The sequence below is a fragment of the Neovison vison genome, chromosome 4, assembly GCF_020171115.1.
Source record: "Neovison vison isolate M4711 chromosome 4, ASM_NN_V1, whole genome shotgun sequence".
Lineage (NCBI taxonomy): Eukaryota > Metazoa > Chordata > Mammalia > Carnivora > Mustelidae > Neogale > Neogale vison.
The window spans coordinates 212,974,970-212,998,195 of record NC_058094.1 but is presented as its reverse complement, the minus strand read 5'-3'; the positions used below and the strand labels follow the sequence as shown (position 1 = coordinate 212,998,195).

The 23,226-nt window shown below is 45.1% G+C and overlaps 1 protein-coding gene across 1 annotated transcript; it reads left to right on the top strand.

Annotated features, from left to right (window-relative positions):
* The first annotated feature begins 17,835 nt into the window (after positions 1 to 17,835).
* LOC122904129 (COP9 signalosome complex subunit 8-like) lies at positions 17,836 to 18,668 on the top strand. Its single transcript, XM_044244602.1, has one exon. The coding sequence runs from the start codon at positions 17,836 to 17,838 to the stop codon at positions 18,403 to 18,405; it is 570 nt and encodes a 189-aa protein (XP_044100537.1). The 3' UTR covers positions 18,406 to 18,668.
* The last annotated feature ends 4,558 nt before the right edge of the window (positions 18,669 to 23,226 follow it).

Below are 23,226 nucleotides of genomic sequence, written 5' to 3'. Positions count from 1 at the left end.
AGCCTCCTGGCTCCCATGCTGTCCCTCTCACTCCTGAACCTCCCCAAGCACATCCCCATTCCATCTTCCCGCCACCAGGAAACCTCCTAGAGCATTCTGAGCCGGTTTCAAGCCACGCCAGGCATTTATCAGTATCTCTAAGGACTGTGGAAGCCGTCAGCTTGAGGGAAGTGATTTTTCCCACTTGTGTTAAACAAAACTGGATTTTTTTTTAAATAAAAGATTTTATTTATTTGACAGAGAGACAGCGAGAGAGGGAGCACAAGCAGGGGGAGTGGGAGAGGGAGAAGCAGGCTTCCTGCTGAGCAGGAAGCCTAATGTGGGGCTCGAACCCACGACCCTGAGATTATGACCTGAGCAGAAGGCAGACGCTTAATGACTGAGCCACCCAGGCGCCCCAAAACAAAACTGGATTTTAAAGATAAAATCTCCAGGAGAATCTGAAAGGACGGAGGAGAAAGTAGGAGAAGGTGGAACGCAAAAGTTTTTTTCTGCTTTGCATACAGAGCGGGCACTTGTCCTTCCGAAGCATGGAAGGAATAACTCTATGTTCCCCGTGGGAGGAAAGCAGGGTCACCAGTCACGCTGACATGTGGACGGCATGCATTTCCCAGGTTCCAAAGAACCTCTGCTTACTCCCCACCACCACTGCGAGAGCAGGGCATTCTGCAGAAGCTCCGAGAATGCAGGGGAGCACTCCACGTCTCTCCCCAGGAACCCAGGAAAATGTGCACATTCCCCACCTAGGAAGAAAGCACAGAAGGGATGCGGGTTTGGTGGTGCCACTGGCCACCCAGCTCCCCGCTCCCAGGCCAGGTGGACTTCCCCCAGGTCACACCCTGTCTCCAATGAGGAACAAGGCTTTAAAGGATCTGGATTCAAAACAAAGTTGGTGTGCAGAGAGCAGCTGCCCAAAGCTCCTCCCGGGGCCCCAAAGCCTCACGTGTCTCTGGGTGTGATCCGGCCCCTGGACAGCAGGTGTCTGGAGACACACCTAGCAACAGTTCTCTCATACATGAACAGAGCCATCTCCGTGGACCCTGGCTCCGCGTTTAAGCGGATGCATTTTTAAGGCAGACGGAGGGTAAAGAGAGACTGAAATTCACTGAGTATATCCCATGTGCCAGGAGCTTTACATATGGGATTCTGCTGAATTCTTGTTATAATAGGGTTGGTGCTGTGATTCCTTTTTATTGATGAGAAACTGAAGCTGCGGGGTTTTGAACCACTCACATGAGGTCACAACGCCTCGGAAGAAGTAGAGTTGGAATTAGACGCCAGATCCGTCTGATTCCGAAATGGCTACTTTCCCTGTCCCCCTACACGGGTCTCCTTCCTTTAGTGTCTTACGTTAAAACGAAAGCCCGTCAAATCTTATAGATCAACTTACACATTCGCAAATTAGGGCTTGATGAAGAGACCCTCAAAAGAATCCTTTTTGCAGGAACAAATCGGACATGCCGTGCTCCATTAGAATCATCAATCCACCCATGACTCCAAACACCGTAGGAACCGTGCATTTCCCATCCCTGGATTTATGTCTTTCTTGGGCATGTTCCGAGTGGACGAGTGACCGTGACATGTGACATGCAGATCACACAGGATCTCTCTGCAATGGAGGAGGAACTTTTCTCTTTGAGAACATTAGGGTGTGGGTCTCAGCCCCACGCAGACTCTGAGACCGTTGGAAGACCCGGATAACAATGAACAATTAGGCATTTAGAGCTGCCAGTTACCATTTCAGGAGCCAAAATAAACCTGCGTAATTTTTCCCCCCACAAAATCTAGAGTCAAACTGCAAATGAACCTAATTCCTTCCCTTCAAAGCACACTGCCCACATGGGCTCCCTTTGCTCACCCAGTTAATGAACACTCCTCACTGCCAGGTAAAAGACCAAAAAGAAGGGGGGAAAAAATCTTTGATTTAAAAAAAAAAAAGAAGAAGAAGAGGAGGAGGCGTCCCTTAATCATTATTACCCACCTCATCTGAAAAGTCTGCTGAGTGTCTGAGGTGCCTCTATTAACACTTTCTTTTAAAAAAAAAAAAAGTACTTCTTAACTGGCACCTGGCTTTTTTGTTCTTACATATCTAATCTGACCTTCGCAAATCACATCTGGGTCTCTAAGGAGCTGGGGTGTGGCGTCTCAGAGAGAAGAATTAAGGGAAGTCAATGGGCTCCAGAACCTTTGTTCTTTTATCACTTCTCTGCCCCTCAGAAGTAGGACCGAGAGGTCTGACCTGACTCGCTGAGCTGTTGGGCAGAGAGAGCCCTGCAGAAATGAAGCAAGCCATGAACCCTTTGAATATTCGAGGACATGGGAGAGGAAAAGCCGAGCCCGAGTGTTCTCTCTGTCACACAGCCCCACCTCACATCCCTGGAAGTCTTGTGTCTGCTGCCCGTCCACCCTGGGCTGCCCTCAGCCACGCCATCACCCCTGAAGCCCTTGCTGGGAGAAAAGGGGGTTTCAGCGGCTTCCCACACAGTGGAGAGCGCAGAACAGTCTCGTTCCCCAAGACAACAACGGTTGTCACTTGAGATTTGTTATATTTCTTAGGTCTCACCAAAATAATTCTTGCCCAGCTTCTCAAAGCTCCTGTGACACTCTCCAGGGAGGCTCTGCCCAGGACTGGGTCTGTCCCCTTCCAGCCCCTATATTGCTATGTGGCACGTTGTTGACTCTGTATTAATGACAAAATAGAAAAGGATGCTGACGCATGCCAACCAAGAACCAGAGCGGGGAGACCTCTGAATCCTTGTGATGCCTCGGCAACTGCAAGTTAAGGACGCTCTGAAAACTCAGGTTGGAAAACACATTACCAGCCCCGTATGCAGCCGTTAAGAATCCTAACCAGATGGGAGGCAGGAAAAGGACAGCGGCGGAGCACCTCTTCCTCTCTGACTACTTGCAACGGCGAGGTGCATCACCTGCTGAATTATATATAGTGCAAACAATGCGTGCCAGAGACTTCAGGTACTGGTAATTAGCGGCAGAGGGGAGTTGGCCCAGATTTATAGATTTCCCTATAATGAGATCATTACTTTCTGCACTTACCAATTCCATGTGAAGAGTTTCTTTCTAATCTCCTCACAACTTCCTCCAAGTTCATGCAATGCAGGAGGCAGGGAGCTTAGAGACATAGAACTTGGACTCTGGCAGGAGATGATACTCAAGGGCTCCCAAGAATGGTCTGAAAACTCAGGAGCTCTGGGTTTGAACTGGCCTCCTGCGGTGTGAAGGGGTCTCAGGTTATAGTGTTGTGCCTCAGTTTCCCCATTGGTAAACCAGGGAGAAGACCACTAGTGGATCCCACAGGACCATTGAAAGGATCAGAATTTAAGAGATTAAAAACGGGCTGCAGACATAAAGCACACAAGCAATTTGTAAGTTTCCCTTATTCTGAGACAACCAAGACTCATCGAGGAAACTCACTTAGGTAACGTTTACTGAGTCTCTGCTGTGGGGGGCCAGGAAGTGATCTGGCTGCTGCAGGTAAGGCAGGAGTGACTAGAACAGCGAAGTCCTTGTCCTTAAAAGGCTTACATGCTAGTCTTCTGCCTTTTTTTTTTTTTAATGGGGTTTGAATTGTGTGTGCCCCTGAGCATGGCAGCAGGAAGCTTTCTAAATGGTCCAACTTACACAAAACAAGACTCGTCCCCACCTCCACCGCCCCTGGGAGGGGGGCCGGCCGCCGAGCCAAGCCAGACTCCCACTCTTTCCCCACCAAGTGCCCATTACCCTCTCACTAAATATTATTTTTGCAAGGGCTTTAGCAAAATTACCAGCCACTTTGCAGTCTGAACGCACCCCACTGTACTGCGTATATTATCCTAAGCCATAAAATGTTTTGAGATTTCCTGGGATGGGAATGGGTATAAAATTACAATCCATTATTGTTATATATTTCTTTTCATTACTCTTTGTTATATTTCTTAGGTCTCACCAAAATAATTCTTGCCCTGCTGACGGTTTACAACCTTCAGATATAAGTAGATGGTCCCCAAGTTCCCCCCCAGAACATTGTTTCTGGAGCTCTTCCTGTTCAGTTCTTTTAATCTTTCTTCATAAATTCAGTTGTCCTCCTCCATCAGTCCCATTGCTTTCCCCCCAGTGTTCACCCCATTTGTCTGTACCTGGCTGGTAATGAGAGGCTCAGAGCTGAGCATGGCTTTCCAGGTGGGGTCTCTGCAGGATCGTCTGTTACTCCAAGCGTTGCTTAGCAGATCTGTCTCCGTCTCCTCTTGGGCCCCACACTTCACCCCAGACAGGCTAATACAAAGGGAGCACAAAGGAGAACAACACAAATATTACCCCGACCCAGAAAATGGGTCCTGGGAGGAAGATTACAAAGCTGGACCCTGTTCTGTTTAGAGCCGAGAAGCAGTCCCGGGAAGCGGGTATAAAGAGAGCAGGGATTCATTTTCTCCTTTATCTTCAGTAACAAGAGAGCAGGTTTTACTCCACAGCAGAGACATTTTGTCTTAAATGTTATTAAAACCTGCTTGGGGCTGAGTTGTCTGAGGTTTCTCTCCTTCCAGAAGTCACTAGAAGGTTCTTCTTCAGTGAGATGAGACACAGGGAGGAGCTTCCTGTCCCAGGAGCCTGCTGAGGGCACAACTCAGGATGTCCCTCTTCTCTTCTCCATGCTCCTTCCCTTCTCTCCAAGCACTTTCCTCACCCGAGTCACAGAGGGGCAGTTTTCCAGCTGCTCACTGACCGGGACCTGGGACAAATGCATCTTCTCATTCGCAGGTCTAGGTTTAGGGAAGGGGAGAAAACCACGTGGGCAGACAGCTTGCATGGGCTCATATGAGTCGGTCATACCTCTCTGGCCATTTTACCAGCTCAGTTTTCCCTCATCTTTTTTTTTTTGAAGATTTTATTTATTTATTTGACAGACAGAGATCTCAAGTAGGTGAAGAGGCAGGCAGAGAGAGAGAAAGGAGGAAGGAGGCTCCCCGCTGAGCAGAGAGCCCGATGTGGGGCTCGATCCCAGGACCCTGGGATCATGACCTGAACTGAGGGCAGAGGCTTTAACCCACTGAGCCACCCAGGCGCCCCCGTTTTCCCTCATCTTGTTTGTACACCCCAGCCCTGGAGAACACGTATCTTAGAGTAGAAATCTGACAGGGGCTGGGCAATGACCACAAGCAGTGGATTAGAACATGGTTTTGTTTTTATTATTTGTTGGTTAGTTTTTTAGAGAGAGAGAGAGCGAGCAGCATGTTTGTGCAAGTGGGGAGGGGGACACACAGAGAGAGAGAGAGAGAGAGAGAGAGAGAGAGAATCTCAAGCAGACCCCCTGCAGAGCAGGAAGCCAGACTTGGGGCTCAATCTCGTGACTTTGATGTCATGACCTGACCTGAAATCAAGAGTCTGACACTTAATTAATGAGCCACCCAAGCACCCCAGAATGTGTTTTTAAAGTGGATTACGTTGGGCATATGGCCTCATTCTCCTGTCCCCTATGTGCTTTAGGGTAGGCAACCTAATCAACCCAGGCCTCAGTTTCCTCACCTGTAAGATAGAAGTGTTTTATGGGGGTTTTGTGAAATGGAAGGGAGAGGGGCGTAAGGAAGGCTCTTGATACTTAACAGGCATTTATTCAGTCTTAGTGTTTCTTCCCTGGGAGGGAAACCTATCATGGGGGGCCGGCTCTGGTAGAACTCACGACATCTCATGCTTACAAAATTTCCGTAATTATCTCTACATACGGAAAGTTAGTGTTTGGAGGGAAAAAAATTCAAAGAATACAGTTAGTCAAATCCATTAACAAGACAGCTTCGAAGTTCATAACCTAGCTTTGATCTGCAATTTAGAGGAAGGAGTTTCCAAATACTTGAGGGATCATTTTTTCCCCCTTGATGTGATGTTGGAATTTAACTCCCATTAACCGTTACAGATATAATGAGTTGGCAGCCAGGGGAAACATACCCTCTAGTGCTTAATGAACACAAAATAAAACATTTCTTTTATCTTCAACATCCACCAGAGTAATTTGAATGATGATATTCATATTCATGACGCATAAGACCCTTCCATCAGCTCCGCATTGTCACTAAGACTCCTATGGAATGACAATAAGTTTGCTGAGATCTTTTTTGATGATACCGTGGTGTGGTAGCTGCCGCTGAAGATGAATCATGGGGTCCCAGGACAATAGAAAGTAAGAAACATTCCACAGTCGCTGTGTCTTTCTACCCAAACCAATGGATGTTGGTGGCCTTGAAATAATCCCTTCCAAATAGGGCATAAATCACCTTTACTGGAGCTCTGCCACCTGAACGGATGAAGACAGGGCAGTGGCAATAAGGAAGACCATTCTCCCAAGCATGAGGTTCTGCAGTTTTCCTAGCAAGGACTAGAAAGGATGGACTTGGGAGTTTGGAAAGGACCGGGGCTAGGGAGGAAGGCTGTCAGGCTGTGCTCCTGTCTCACATTGAATGTGAGAAAATCTCTGCAGCGAAGCCAACACTCTCCTTCACATATCTGTAGCTCCTTGAGGCACAAGACTACATCTTTCATGTCTTTATTTTCCCCACTTTTCTTAGCACAGGGCCTGGTGTACAGTGGCTAATGGTTTTGAAGCCTTTGCTGTGGACCACGCCCTGTGTTGAGCATTTTTCATCATATCAACTTACCTGTTTCTCATTACAAGTCAAGAAGAGATGAAGATAGTATTATTATTCCCTTTTTATAGGTTAAGAAACTAAGGTCAGTTCAGAGAATCCTAAGAACTTGTTCAAGGACACCCAGTAGATGTCAGAACTGAGACTTGAATCCAGGTCTGTCTGATGCCATCAGCATCTGTGGTCAGAGGTGCCCAGTCTGAGGTGCTCAGAGAAATGTTTGTTCAACAGCACTGAAGTCAGTAATGGAGTCAGCATGTGTGAAGGCTCTGTGCCTTTTATGCATGAGTCTGGACACAAACAGTAATTCCAGTATGGGATAAGTCTAGAAGAGGTCCAAAACATTCTGTAAAGGGCCATATAGTTAATATATTTTAGACTTTATCATAACTACTCAACTTTGCTGTTGCAGCATAGCGAAGGTCCAATAAAACTTTACTGACAAAAACAGGCAGTGGATGGATCTGCATGGCCTCCCCCACCTGGAATTTGCCAATTCTTGGTCTTGCCAACAAAACCAGTGGCTACATTAAGTTGGGGGATAGGGAGCCCCCAAAGAAGATGGAGCAGAGTTTGATGTTGTCTCTTTCAGGATCTCCAAGGGAAATAAGTAGCACAATCAAAGAGTTAACTAAATTGAGTTTTATGGCAGGACTTCCCACAGAATTGTGTACAGAGATAAGAGAACCAATGAAGAATGGTGACGTGCCCAGGGATCCGTAACACGGGGAAGATGTTACCAACCTGGCCCAAAGGGACAAAGGGAAGAACATTATTACTGGAAGATGGCATGAGCTATATTCATGGGAAAGAAGCAATCTGTCAAGGATTGTGGCTCTAGATAGGAAAATGGAGTCCTTGCTTGAACCATGGCCCAAGAGATGAGGGGCAAGGGGAATAAAGACCCAACCTCTCTCGCTCTTCCTGCCCTCTGGTCTCCTGGTCTTCTTTTTGCCAAACTCAACTGGAAACCAGGGAGCAAGGGAGCCTGGGTGATGTGTTCCAGTTGAGCACAGGTCCCAGGGCTCAAATCAGGACAAAAGAGTAGAAGAGGGACCTGGGAGGTTAATGGAGAATGCACATCACAGTTTTCTATGATAAAGTTAAGCAGTGTTTTCCCACTGAGATGCTGACTAGTTTTCATGAATCAAGCAATCTTCGTCTAAACGTCCCTTTCCCCATATCTTTTTGGGCCACGACACTAGGAAAATGCATTTCCTGGCAAACTAGTAGTGTCCTGCAGAATGTAGCTCTTTTTGGAGAATAACTTTGGAGACTTGTTGGAAAGGCTTCTTGTGTACAGTTGCCCTGGGCCCCATCTGCTCAGTGCAAATGTGCAACCAGAAAAAAACCGAACAATACATACTGGATCAATGAATACCAAAGAAGAGTTAATAACACTATTAAGAAAGGAGATGCTGGAAGGTTGTGATCTCTGGGTGATTTTTTTTCTTGATAATTATCTGTATTTTCCTTTTATTCTATGGTAAACAGGAAAAAAAAAAACCCAGAAAAATAAAGAAAGAAGAAGAAGAAAGAAAAGGAAGCTCTGTTCTAATAACACACTTAATTGTTCAGAAAAATGTCAAGATTTACAATTCCAGGCTCTCCCAAGAATGTGTTACTGATGTTACTATGCAGAGTCACTAACTCATTCACTTATTCATTTCCCAAGTGTTTATTGAGCAGCTACTATGAACCAATTAGGAAGCTAAGCACAAGGATGCCGGTGCTGAAAAAGATTAGCACAGCCCTGCTTATATGAGGGCACCAGAAATAGATGAATAAGGCACAGGGTCCTTGACCTTGAGGTCTCCCCAATTTGGGTACATTGAGTACCCAAGAGAGTACACAGTATGATCCAGGTAGATAGAGGAAGCTATAAGTACCTCAAAGGGGCACTTACCCCAGTCAGGTTTAATGGAAAGTTTCCTGGAGTATATAATGCCTAAACTTCTATTGGGAGATACAAAAATTTATGCAGAAGAATAAGGATGGCAAGGGCAGTCCAAGAAGAAGGACAGGCACAGGCAAAATGGTGCAAAAAAGTGGGGGTAGATGGCTCTAGAACAATGCTGTCCAACAGAACTTTCTATAACAATGGAAATGTCAGTAAATCTATTCGAAATGGCAGCCATAGCCACTTCTTTCTGTTGAGTGGCTAATCTGATTAAAGAACTGAGGATTCCATTTTATTTAATTTTAAATACTTTAAATTTGATAGCCACACAGGCCTAGTAGCTTCCAAGTTGGTTGCACAATGCAGTTCTAGAACAAAAAAGTTGGGGTAGGGAGTGGTTCACAGCAAGAGGGCCATCAACTGGACCATATTCGATGGGCAATGGGAAACCACTGAAGAATGTTTGGAAATGACCCATGGTCAGTTGTGTTCATGGCAAATCGCAGCGTATAGAGAATGAGACACAGGGCTGAGCAGACCTGAAGCCATGAGCAGACATTTGCCAGGAGGCTCTAGAGGCACCGGAGACCTCGACAGACCAGAGTGACAAAGGTTGTCACGCTCTTGCTCAGGGAGCCCCAGGCGGTTCTCATAACCCAGGTTCTGGTGCACATGGTGGTGGATGTGAGATGAGGCTGGGAAGATGGGGTATGGGGGGCCCTGGAAGGAAGTTTGGGGCTTTTCCTGTAAAGAGATAGGGGGTCAATGAAGGATCGTAAGCAGAGAAGCAGCTCTTAGGTGTGACCTTGAGTTAACTGTCAACCTATCTGAACGTCTATTGCGTGTTTGGGGAACTGTGAAACGCGGATAATGAGCCCTCCAACCCCACATGGGTCTGTGTGAAGGTGAGACAGCTTTCCTGCAACAGAGCAGCTGCCTGGCCGCCCCGCCAGCCCCCCCGCCCCACTCCCACTCCCGCCCCCCTGCCACCCCATTACCACATGACATCTCGGGGTGTGCTGCAGCTTCCCCCTTCTCAGCTGTCACTGCCACAGGCTTGACGCTGAGCCATCTGGAACCTCTTTTCAAATCCACCCCCCCAACGCCCCCCATAACACCCTACACTGTTCCACGAAATTATGGGTGTTGGCGTGGAGGAGGAAACCAAAGCTGACTCTTGAACAACAACCAAAAGCATCCATATCATTAGAAGGTTTGTTAATAAAGAAATGCCCCAGCTTTTCTTTGTAACAAAAACCCGGACCACCACGTTGGTGCCTCATGGGAAACAATGTTAGGATCAATTCTGAATTGTTTTAATTTTGCATGAAAGAACCTGTCTTCCCTCACCCCTTCCCCCAAATACAATCTCAAGGGAATGGGGTAGGCTTGTTAAAGGTGGGGTAGGATTATTCAACAGCAGGATATTGGGGATTGACTCTCCACTTTCCGAGGGTGTGATGTAATGCCAGTAATCCGGGACCAGCCGGTAAGGCTGTTTGAAAAAACCACACTTGGAAAAAACAAAACCCAAAACCACCTGTTGCCACATCATTGAAAACTTTGGAAAGCCTTCTGCGTAGGAATGAGCTTTCTTTGTGTTAGAGAGGTGGGCAGGGACACCCCTTCTCTGCCATGGGCTGCTCAATGAATACCATTGTTACTGTTTGCTGAGTTATTGTACTTTCTGAGCCATCTGTCGTGCCTGAAAAAAAAGTGGGGGGATCTGAAACATCCTGGAGGAAATCTCATCCTGGATAAACAGCTCCCTGGTGATCTGACCCTTGTGTGATTGTGTGCGGGTATTAGGCCTATGCTTGAAAAGCCCCTGATCCGTTCTTCTCTGTCCTATTAGAACTTGTTGAAATGCTACCAGAGCAAAACCAAGGAGAAACTGTCTGCTGCATAAGCTTTGCAGATACAGCCTGTAACCTGCAAGGAAACAAAGCCCTGGGACAATGAACTTCCAGGACAGAATCCATAGCAGGGGGTGGGGCGAGGGGAGCTCATCTAGATCCCTGCTCAACTAAGGAGCCCAGGAGCACCTGTTCCATTTCTCTGAACTTCGGTTTTCTATTCTGTATCTGTAAAAGGAAAAGAAAATGATATGCTTCTCTCATCGGGGTGTGACCAAGTAACACATGAGATAGCGTAATGTAAAACTTCTGGCAAAATGCCTCGCACAGAGCTGCTGTTCGATACTTATCAATTATCTTCAAGATAATTGCTGTGTAATAAAGTAATTTATTCATTTGGCAAGTATATATTGAGCGCTGCTATGTGCTGGGCACTGTTCTAGTTGCTGGAGGAACATACAAAGCCCCTGGTTTTCTGGAGTCTACTGTCTAGTGGACGACACAGAAATTAAAAGTAAATCTATAAAAAGATAGCTGATATCAAGTTAGGTAATGATAAAATAAAGAAAATAAAGCAGGATACATCCATAAAGAATGTCAGAGGATATTGTTTCAGAGACCGTGGTCTGGAACGGTCTCTCCGACCAAGTAATTTAAGCACAGAAGACAACAAAATGAGGGACATTGCCACAGATAAAGCTAGGGGAAGAGTGTTCCAGGCAGAAAGAACAGCAAGGGCAAAGGCCCTGGGGCAGGACTGTGCTCAGCATACTGCAGGAACTGCAGGAACTCAGTGTGGCTGGGGGACAGGTTCATAGGGAAGAGCAGTAGGTGAGTGGAAAAGAAGTAGCAAGGCGCGGTCAGAAGCTGGAGTGTTTTGAGAAGTGCTGGTAGTTTCATATGTGTTTATCGTGTCTCTCTGATGAAACTGAAAATCTCTTGGGACAGGGGAGCAGAGCAGTTATGACTCTGGTCTCTAGAATCAGATAGATCTGGATGTTAGCCAAGCTTGAAACTTTATGTCACTTTGAAAAGGTCTCTAAATCTCTCTAAGCCCCAATTTCCTCTTCTGTAAAATGGAGATCGTAATAGTGCCTATCCCACTGGATTTTTATGAAGATTAAATGAGATAATTTTAGTAAAGTGCCCGGCATTAAGTGCTCCATATGTTAGCTATTATTATTGAGGGCAGCGGAACATTCTCTGCACTTTTCCTTTATCAATCAACAAATACATATTAAGCTCTTACCTTTGCAAGCTCTGTGATATATAATCCCATACTTCCCACGTGGGCGTTGAGCATATAACTCGACTCTTAATTAATTTTTATAGCCTTACAAGACAGCAATAACTTTCTAACCTAGCAGTCAGCTGACTGATAACTCTATGCAGAACCCAAGAACCAGAAGGAAAATAACGTATGTCTTTGAATTCCCAAAACACCTCTCAGAAAGATTATGCACCAAAGCTATAAACTTGAATCACAGGGACCTCTTCATGCCTTACACGCTTTTCAAGCCAGTCACATGCTCAGTCAGTGGGGCTTCTCAGGTTACAGAGGGTTGGAAGGGACAGTGGCCAGAGGCCAGCACGCTGAGTGTACGGAGAGCCACAGTACAAAAGACGAAATTAAAACTGAAATGTGGAGAGAATTCGAACTATTCACTCCCTCCTTTTTTATTTATTCAGACATTCGTTCACCTAACAAATATTTATGAGTGACTATTGTAAGTGAGGCACTGTTGGGAGCCGGGTACTCGAAAGTACCAAGAACCTGGTCCTTGTCCTCACAGGGCTTCCAGCGTGGGGAGAAGAGAGGGACAAGGGATCCATCTCAGTGGCGTGTTAAGCACTAGGCTAGGGTGAGTACCAGACAGCAGAGGGCGCTAGAGGAGCATCCATCAGTCTTGGGCCAACGGAGCCCATTTCCTGGAGGAAATGGGGGACCATTTCATTTCAGTGACTCAGTAAGAATCACCACATTACACTAATGTCTGCTCAGAACCACGAGGCTGTGGGCACAAGATAAGGGTAACCAACGTTCACTGTGTTGAATTTGATAAGGTGGAGAATTCCACGAAGACATCCATTCAAAATTATTTCAGTACAATTTTTGGTTCACTTTCAATCCTAGAATTCACATTACTTGGAAGTTTTGGCTTAATTACTGGGTTGAAATCTTGCTCTTGTGACGTTAACATTTATTTCACCAGTGATAATACATCTCTCAGAAATTATTGTTAGGCTGTAGTTTTCAGACAATGCATGAGGTATACCATATATTTTATATTGTTCATAAGTATTAAGTTACACATATCTACTTTGTTTTTGTTTTTGTTTTTGTTTTTAACTGTGTGGCTGTAGGGAGAAGGCTTAAGAAGAAACATTCTTAACCACAGGAGTCCTATGAAAGCTTGATACTACCAAGCCTGGTGCTTGGTACAATTTTGAATCAGTTATGATTCATAACTAAGTAATGGCCAGTTGTCCTCCTGTTTGGTTTACTCAGAAATACATGCTGTTGATAGTCAGTGCGATGTTGTTTGTTAGAGTAAAGGATTGAGAACAATCTAAAAACCCAACAACAGAGGACTGGTTAAATAAAAGATGGCAGATCCAGGGGAGCCTGGGTGGCTCAGTCAGTTAGGCATCTGCCTTTGGCTCAGATCATGATCCCAGGGTTCTGGGATTGAGCCCCACATCAGGCTCCCTGCTCAGCAACCAGCCTGCTTCTCCCTCTACCTTTGCTGCTCCCCCTGCTTGTGCTCTCTCCCTCACATTCTCTCTCAAATAAATAAATGAAGTATTTTTTAAAATCCATAAATGGACTATTATGCAGTCATTAAAAAATAAAGATTGTGCTAATATGGAACATTCTCCAAGATATATTGTTAAGGAAAAAATAGCATTTAAACTTTTTAAAAAAACATCTATTTATAATACATGTGAGGATGCACAAAACATTACTGACAATGGTAGTCTCAAAGTAGGGATACTGGGTGACTGGAATTTAGGAGGAAGGGAAATTATTTTACACTGGTAAATTTTTTTGTATTTCAAATTCAAAAACAAATCTACACACAAAATTTTAAATGAAGAAAAAGTAAAAAAAAAAAAAGTTTCACCAGTCCCAAAGGGAGCATGGTGTTGGGGCAAAATGGTGGTACAAACTGAGCAGGGGTCAAGTGAGGGCTGTCTCCTCCCTGTCCTGGCACTGTCCTTTGGGGTATGATCAATGGTCACAAGCCAGCAGCCTGCAGAGAGAATCTTTCTCAAAGATGGGTGTGTTCCATCCTTTAAAAATTTGGGTGCAATGGACTTGGAGTATGCATTTCTCCAAAGACGTGTAAGTGGCTAATAAGCACATGAAAAGATGCCCAACATCACTAATAATTAGGGAAATGCAAATCAAAACCACAATGAGATACTGCCTCACATCTATTACAATGGCTACTGTCAAACAAACAAACAAACAAAACCCCAGAAAATAACAAGAGTTGGGGAGATAAATGGAGAACTCTTGCGTACTGTTGCTGGAAATATAAAATGGTGTGGTTGCTGTGGAAACAGTACACTATTCTTCAAAAAAAACTAAATATAGAATTACCATGATCCAGTGGAATGATCTAGCAATTCCACTTCTGGGTATCTACCCAAAAGTATTAAAAACAGTCTCAAAGAGATATTTGCAACCCAGATTCATAACAGCATGATTCCCAATAGCCAGAAGGTGAGAGTAAACCGTATGTCCATTAATAGATGAGTGAATAAAAATGTGGTAAATACGTGCAATGGAATATTATCCAGCTTTCAAAAGGAAGGAAATTCTGATATATACTACAGCAGGAAGGAACCTGGAGGACAGTATGCTAAGTGAAATAAGCCTGTCACAAAAAGACAAGTATTGTATCATTCTACATTCTATCATTGTATCATTCTACATTCTATCATTCTACTAGTCAAATTTATGGAGCCAAAAAATTAAGATGGTTACGAAGGGCTGGGGAGAGAGAAGAATAGGGGGTTATTGTTCAAAGGGCATTGGGTTTCAGTTTTGCAAGATGAAAAGAGATGTGGGAATGGATGGTGGTGTTGGTTGTACAGCCGTGTAAATGTATTTAATACCACCAAACTGTACACTTAAAAAGGATTAAAATGGTAAATTTTATGTTATGTGTACATTAAACAATTTAAAAAATTTTTTAAGATTTTATTTATTTGACACAGAGAGAGAGAGAGATCACAAGTAGGCAGAGAGGCAGGCAGAGAGAGAGGGGGAAGCAGGTTCCCTGCTGAGCAGAGAGCCTGATGCAGGGCTAGATCCCAGGACCTGGAGATCATGACCTGAGCTAAAGGTGATACTTAACCGACTGAGCCACCCAGGGACCCCTAAAAATTTTTAATGTGAATTTGAGTGTATCCGGACAGACTTTCCAATTCCTTAATCAAATTCTTACGTTCTGCAGCCAGTTTCCCACATTTACCTGAAAAATCGGTTTGGCACATATACCTTACCCACCTGGCCCCACATGCATTGAAATTTGTGAGCCTTAGAAAATATATTTAACCTTCTTAACCCTCAAATTTCCTCCCAGGTATAATAATCCCTGTCTACCTTATATAATTGATGGAGGGGTTGATGAGTTACGTGTGGAAGCTTCCTGGGCTGAAACTGTCAGACCACGTGATGTACTGTCTTCCCTCCCTCCCTCCCTACCCCCTGCCTCCCGGAACAGATCAAAGCATGTTTCAGGACGTGGGTTAGTGACAGCTTCACACGCATTTAATACCTCAGTTGGGCAAAAGTGTAGGGAAATTGAAATTAAATGATCCCATGGGTCAGTTTCCTTCCCTTAAAATCTTCTCAGTCATTCTGAGTTGGGCGGGGAGAGGAGGAAAGCATGGTGCGTAACTCCGAGACATGCCACACTGTGTAGAAAACTTGGTTCTCTGCTATCATGTTTAGAAGAAGTGGTATAACAGTGTCTTTTCCTCATAGTTAGATTTCCAGCCTCAATTCAATAATACAATTTAATAAATACCAACTTAAATAGAAATGAAGGAGGAAACTGCAAAGCACATAGGTCATCAGATTCCTGCCATCCTGAGCTGGCCCACAGCCCTAGACACTGAGGACTGGTGCTTCATAGTGATGAAGTTCTAGAACCTAGATGAGGTTCGGTGAGCTGAGGTCCGGAGCCGATGACCAAGAAAGGATTCTTGAGACATCTTTGGTGCAAAATGGTGGTTTATTAGAGCACGGGGACAGGACCCGTGGGCAGGCAGAGATGCTGCTGCCCCGGGGTTGTGAGGGTAGGCGTGTTATATACCTTGCGGTTGGGGGGAGGTGGTGAAGGGATGGGAGATTTCGACAGAGCTCTCACGTGCTAAGGTGGGCCTACAAGGTGCCGGGGGGAGTCCTTGCCCTTATGGCTTGATCAATGTTGTTTTTAGGTCAGGCATTAACATCAAGATAGTTGGGAGATTCTTAGTGGGGTATTATGACCCTGCTATCATTCACATTCCCTTCTACCTCAGTCTCCTCCAGTTTATGGTGGGGAGGGGGACATTAGGGCTTCAGGAAATGAGAGTTATTTGCCTCTGGAAATTTGTGCTATTGATAAGGTAACCTCCCTGTTTAGATCTCTAGGATACCTGTAAGCAAGGGAGATTCCTGTTCTGCAGGATTGCGATCCCTGCAAGTTAACTATTTATCGTTTTATGGCAGTCAGGGGTGCCTGAGGAATGCTACACATATGGAGGGGAGCGGGTGAAGAAGGGGTGCAAGGCACCAGCTTTTGCTTTGTCCTCGGCCAGCCTCCTGCTCCCTCATCAATAGTACTTTTAGCCCCTTTCCCTTTTGTGCATGAGTACCCTAAAGGGGATTTGAGAGGCAAAGTGGGGGTGGGGCTTGGGGGGTAGGGAAGGAAAAAATGAAACAGGATGGGATTGGGAGGGAGACAAACAGGTAAGAGACTCTAAATCTCCCAAAACAACCTGAGGGTTGCCATGGGGATGGGGTTGGGAGAGGGGGTTTGGGTTATGGACATTGGGGAGGGTGTGTGCTATGGTGAGTGCTGTGAAGTGTGTAAGCCTGGTGATTCACAGACCTGTACCCCTGGGGCTAATAATACATTATATGTTAATAAAAAAATTTTAAGAGTCGCTTAAAGGGATGGCTGGATGGCTCAGTCGGTTAAGTGTCTGCCTTCGGCTCAGGTCATGATCCCAGCGTCCTGGGATCGAGTCCCTCATCAGGCTCCCTGCTCAGCGGGGAGCCTGCTTCTCCCTCTGCCTGCCCTGCGCTCGCTCTCTCTCTGACAAATAAATAAACTGTTTAAAAAAAAAAGGAAAAAGAAAGAGTTCCCTTAAAAGGAGCTAGTTTTACTAAAGACCCTTCCTTCTCCCTTCCATCCTCCCTGCCTTTTCTGTCCCCCCATCCTCCATTCCTTTTTTTCTTTCCTCCTATCTTCCTTCCTTCCTTTACTAACTAAACATCTGCTCTAAGCCCAACATATCTAGATGTAGAGGATACTACGGCTAATAAGACAAAGTCCTCAACCTTTGCCACTAGCATTCCGGTCGGGAAGATTGCCTTCCTAGCCCAAACTCCAAAACTCTATGTGTCTTAATGCAGTGCTCTGAGAAAGAAAATTTGTCCTTGAATAAAGTCCTTGAAGAAGCTCGAGTGCCTAAATCTATCAACACGCTGGGGCATTGCTTGAATCTGACCTCTGAAACAAGCAACAGAAATATTTTGACTTTATAAATAATACCTGAAGCATATTTATAGTGTGTCTTTCCAGGACACAGCTCCAAGCATCGCAAGATTTATGTGATATAGAGAGAAGAAAATCATCCTCGTGTAGTACATATGGAAAATAGGTTTAAAAAAAAAATCAAGTGACAAATCTCTGTAGGATTATCAACTTGAGGACACGTGTCAAGCAGTATCCCACAGGAGTCATCTTACTTAATTTTTTTGTCAACAACTTGGTTAAGTGGATTTTATAAGTGATTCAAAATATGTCTGAGTGGCTGGAACTAGAAGCAAAAATGGTTTTTAAAACAACCTTGACAGCGCTTCCTGCTGACAATCAAGCGGGCGGAGATGATGAACATTCCCAAAATGATAGGTCCTTCTTCACCAGGGAAGGGGGTTGTACGAAGGCTGGACTCATTGAGCCCGGCTGCTGTCGAAGAAATCCTAGTCACTCAAGGATGCTAGAATTTTGAACTCGGGGGGAAAAAAGAAGAAAAAGTCTGGGAGATGAAGGCTTGCCTCCACTGCATACCTCCGGTTTTACGATGAAACAATGAAAATATTGAAGATGAAATGACCCCTAAGACCCCCACCTAAAACTAGGATGTCCCAGTTGTTGATTTACAGCCTCTCAGCTCCGAGTGTGGGGTCTACTGTGAGGGTGCCGCGGCGGGACCGGCGGGGAAGATGCCAGTGGCAGTGATGGCGGAAAGTGCCTTTAGCTTCAAAAAGTTGCTGGATCAGTGCGAGAACCAGGAGCTCGAGGCTCCTGGAGGAATTGCTACTCCCCCAGTGTATGGTCAACTGTTAGCTTTGTATCTGCTCCACAATGACATGAATAATTCAAGATATCTTTGGAAACGGATACCACCTGCTATAAAATCTGCAAATTCTGAACTTGGGGGAATTTGGTCAGTAAAACAAAGAATCTGGCAGAGAGATGTCCCTGGGATCTATACGACCATCAACGCACACCAGCGGTCTGAGACGGTCCAGCCAATCATGGAAGCACTTAGAGATGCAACAAGGAGAAGAGCCTTCGCCCTGGTCTCACAAGCCTACACCTCCATCATCGCTGATGACTTCGCAGCCTTTGTCGGGCTCCCTGTGGAAGAGGCTATGAAAGGTATATTAGAACAAGGATGGCAAGCCGACTCCACCACAAGAATGGTTATGCCCAAGAAGCCAGTTGCAGGGGCCCTGGATGCGTCTTTTAACCTGCCCCCGTGCCCCCGATCCCCAACGAACAGCAGTTAGCCAGACTGACCGATTATGTGGCTTTCCTCGAAAACTGATACATCATTCTGAGTTCAAGATCCACCTTTGGAATCCTGTATACTGACAGATAGAGAAATGTAAAATTTTTATTTTCAATTTCTTGGACGGATGAAGCACCTCAGCATTCCTTACTGAGTATGTGATAAAATACATATATAAAGTATATTATATATATTTTGTCCTTAAACACTATGCGGAATAGTTGTTGAAGCAATTCTCCTTTTGTAATATTGGACAGTTTGGATGGAGCCCGTCAGTATTATACAGCCTCTCAGCTCCATATTCCCTCTTCCTGGCTTCGCAGGGGTGGGGCCTGGAGCTTGATCCTGTGGACATCTGTCCTCTGCCAGGTGACCCAATGGGGAGCTTTGTCACAGGGGGTGCTCTGGGAGCAGAGCAGGAGGAGGTGGTCTGTCTTCCTGGTTCTGGCGTTGTCCCCTCTCTTCTTGTTCCTGCAGCCCAAGGGATACCCCATGGCCCTCATCTCGGGGAATTTAGCAGTACCCTTACAGATGGTTACTAGAGAGTTCTGCCAGACCCCAGCCAACTTCCTAGAAAGTACCATATCCCCAAGAAGCTTCCTGATGGGTTGGCCAGCGACCCAGCTGGACCCCAGAGGATGAGTTACAGCAAATTTGATCAGCAGCTGACGGAATGTCTCTGCTGGCCAGAGGACCCTAACCATACTGTTTCCAGTAAGTCCTGAATCTTAGTTTGGCTCTCAAGAAGGCCCTCTTCCAGATTTGTTCCTTCCTTGGGTTACCTGCGTTGGTCCTAGGTAGTGGCTACTTCTCATATCTGCTATTTGTATAATCTTGGGAGTTTCTTAACTTCTTATAGTAATGAAGTCTTTGTTACTAGTTTGTAATTCTATATTAAACTTTCTCCACTCATTACTGTGTGACTTCTGTTTCTTGACTAGACCTTGTTGAATGTACTCATAGCCTCCAGAAATGTGTGCTGAAGAGTTTACTAGAAGCAATGTATAACAAATTCCATAGTAGCACTATTCATAACAGCCCAAATGCCCATTACCAGCAGAAGAGAGAAATAATTTGTGGTATATTCATGGAAAGGAATGCTGGAGAGTGGCTGGAATAAATGAACTACAAATATATGTGAAAACACAAACAAACAGAAACAGAATGTTGAGTGAAAGAAGCAGAAACAAAAGAAAATATGCTGTATGATTCCATTTATGTGAAGTCCCAAAACAGGCAAAACAAATTCTGGGGCTAGAAAGAAAGAAAAGTGGTTATTCCTAGAGGGGATTAGTGATTAGGAGGAGAAACAAAGAGCTTCTGGGGATGCTGGTAATGTTCTGTTTCTTGGCCAGGGTCTTGGTTATACAGATGATCATTTATGCAAATTAATTGAGCAGTGCCTTTTTGATGTTTACATGTTTGAGGTTTAAAAATTAGTCATGCTGAAAATATGTAATATTTAATAAAAGTATTTAATGAAACACACATATTTATTGAATTGATGAGGTACAAATTATTTGACTCCAATAATAAAGGAAAGCTCATTCATTCAACAAAAAATATATGTGCATAGTGTGTATCATATGATGCTAAGAATCAAGAGATGAATTCGTTAGTCTTGGTTCTGTCCACAAAAGGGCGTGGTCTCCAGGGGAGACAGACATGAAAATGACAACTACAACACAACATGCTTCATGGATTTGTTCAGGTGGTGTGGATGGGGTGCTACAGATAGAAGAGGGAACCAGGAATGGTGTATTGAAAAGCTACACACAGGAAGGGGGCAGCATCTGAGAGGGGACCTTCCCTCTGCACAGTGAGGATGTATCTATTCACTCCACCATCCTCCACTTCCATAAAAGGTTGAGCAGGAGAAAGGGGGGTATTCTGAGCAGGCAGAACGGCATGCACAGAGATGTGAATTTTGAAACTCACTGTAAACTCAGAAAACAGAGTGTTTAATGTCCTAAGAGTCTGGGTAGCACTGGGAAGAATGGCAGGAGATGGAACCACAGAGGGAAACTGAGGCTTGATTGTGACATGCTTGTATACCTTCTACAAGTGTGAATTTTGCACAGGGTGCCAAAGAAATTCTGCATAGCTAGGCTTTAGAGATGCCCTCCCACCCAATACCCAACGGATGCCCATGTTAGTTCTCTTTCACGGAGAAATCAATGAAACCCATAGAATTGGGTACAAGTGACACTGTGTGACTTCTGAGGCCACTGCAGCTTCTGCTTTGATTTCTTGAAAAACTTGTTCTCGGGGTGTCAGTCATCATATAAGAAGTCCAGCTAGCCTGAGTCCACAGCATCTGTGAGAAAGCACCACGCCTAAGAGAGACTATGTGGAGAGGGTTGTCCCTCAGCCAAATCAAGCGTTCAGGTGACTCTAACCTCACCTGACATCTGAACACAACTGTGTCAGAAACCCCAGTGGAGAATGGACTCACTCTGTGTTGAATGTGTATGACATAAAGAACTGTAAGAAAGATTTTCTTTTTTTTTTTTTTGGATCTACACTATATTTTGAATCACTACTCTTCAGAGTGGTCTCTTACGCAGTACTAGACAAGTAGACCAGATATTTTGGTATAGAAATATGACAGAGAGAGTATGAGTTTGTCTTTAGAAACGCAGTCTGGAGGGATGTCTCCATCCTCAGTAGGCTCAGTAGGTTAAGCCGCTGCCTTTGGCTTAGGTCATGATCCCGGGGTCCAGGATCAAGTCCCTTATTGGCTCCTTGCTAAACAGGGAGCCTTCTCTCTCTGCCTCTGCCTACCCCTGTGCCTGCTGGTGTTCATTCTCTCTCTCTTTCTCTGACAAATAAATAAATAAATTCTTAAAAAAAATAAGCACAGTCTGGAGACAGCATGGAGGAAGATTTGAAGAAGGCAGAGGTTGAAGGTACCAAGACATGTTCAGAGGCTTTCACAGGAGGATATGTGGACAGAGAGGCTAGAATGTAGAGATACTTGTGAGGCATACTTGACAGGGTATCGAGATCAAATAACTATGTGGTGGGAAGGAGAGGAAGACTGGAAATCTTTCAGGTTTCTGCCCAAAGAGAATAGGTGGTAGATAATGTCCTTAATAGAAATTAGAGCCTAGTGGGGCATCTGGGTGATTCAGTTGGTTAAGTGCCTGCCTTTGGCTCAGGTCATGATCCCAGTGTCCTGGGATTGAGCCCCTCATTGGGATTCCTGCTCAGCAAGGAGCTTCTCCCTCTCTCTCTGCCCCTCTCCCTGCTCATGCTCACTCACTCACTCTTTCTCAAATAATTAAAATCTGAAAAAAAAAAACCCCCAAGAACTTAGATGGAAGGATAGATGAGCTGTGTAGATGCTTAAACTGAAGGGGTTACAAGGATATAATGCTGAAGGAGTCAGATACGCAGTTGGAAGTTTTATTTAAGGCACACAGGAAATTGGGGCCATACATGACATTTATACACATATAGGCTCACAGTTACATATTGGGATGGTTGAAGTTACAGAGATGAGATCACCAATAGAAAGGGTTTAGGGCAGCAAGAAGAGGGAAAAATAATGGAACTTTGGTAGACTTGGGGCAGAGGCGGAAAAGCCCACAAACAAAACTGAAAAAAAAAATAGGAGAAGTAGAGAGAGAAAACTGGAGACTCGTGTCTCAGAAGGAGATAGAAAAGAGGAGAATGTCAAGAGTATGGAGACTTTCATTATCAAAAGCCACCGCAAGATCGAGTAGGGTGAGAATGTGGTATATGGTTTTGACAATTAAGAGGTCGTTAGGAATCTGCATGAGACTACTTTCCGGAATCTGGCTTGATCAGAGTAAAAAGCAAAGACCATGAATTTAGATTGCTCTTTGAAGATACTGGGTGGCCAGATGAAAAACTAAGGTAAGTTTGAGCAGGATCGTAGGCTATGAGGAAGGAAGAGACTAAGGACAGGTTAGCTGACACAAAGTCCCTTGGCCAGTCAGAGAGGTGGGATTGAGAGGTCTCTAGAGTCATCTGTTTTACAGGCATCTGCTCTTCCAAGTGTGGTCCACGGGCCAGTAGCATCAGAGACACCTGAGAACATGCCAGAAATGCCTAATCTCAGGACACAGCACAGTTCTAGTGAATCATAACTTGCATTTATTTTATTATTTATTTATTTATTTATTTGAAAGAGAGAATGAGAGAGAGAGAGGTCGGGGAGAAGCAGACTCCCTGCTGAGCAGGGAGCCTGATGTGGGACTCAATCCCTGGACTCCAGGATCATGACCTGAGCCGAACGCAATTGCTTAACCAACTGAGCCCAGCCAGGAGCCCCATAACTTGCACAGAACCTGGTAAGATTTAAACAAGATCCACAGAACCTGGTAAGATAGGCATTACTGTTTCCATCTCTACCTAGGATGAGACTCAGGCTCATAGAAGTTGACTGACATAGCGGAGCTGATTAGGGACTGAGCCAAGATTCTATTCCAGCATCTAATGATCTTTTCAAGAGGTGGACAGGCGAGTTCACAGGGATTTCTACTTTCACTCAATTCAGGGCAGTTGCTTCAGATGCTAACACCGCCGACAATCCATCACAGGTCTGTAGTTCTAGCACCGTCCGCTGTGAGTTTGTTGTTACGGCGGTGGACGAGTTCCTTTCTGAGTCTTCGGCTGCCTCCCACGAAACCACGTTGACAGCATCGGAACTTCACTTCCCAGCAAGCCCAGCGGCCGCTTTCCGCGCGAGGCATGACGGGCACCTCGGCCCGCGGTCTTCTCTGGCGGAAGAACCTCGAGGAGGGAGGCCACATAGCCTGACGTGACAGCGCGCAGCATCCTGGGATGTGTA

Bases quoted from the DNA above. Each gene is read 5' to 3' on its own strand.
- LOC122904129 (XM_044244602.1), top strand. From the start codon at position 17,836: ATGCCAGTGGCAGTGATGGCGGAAAGTGCCTTTAGCTTCAAAAAGTTG.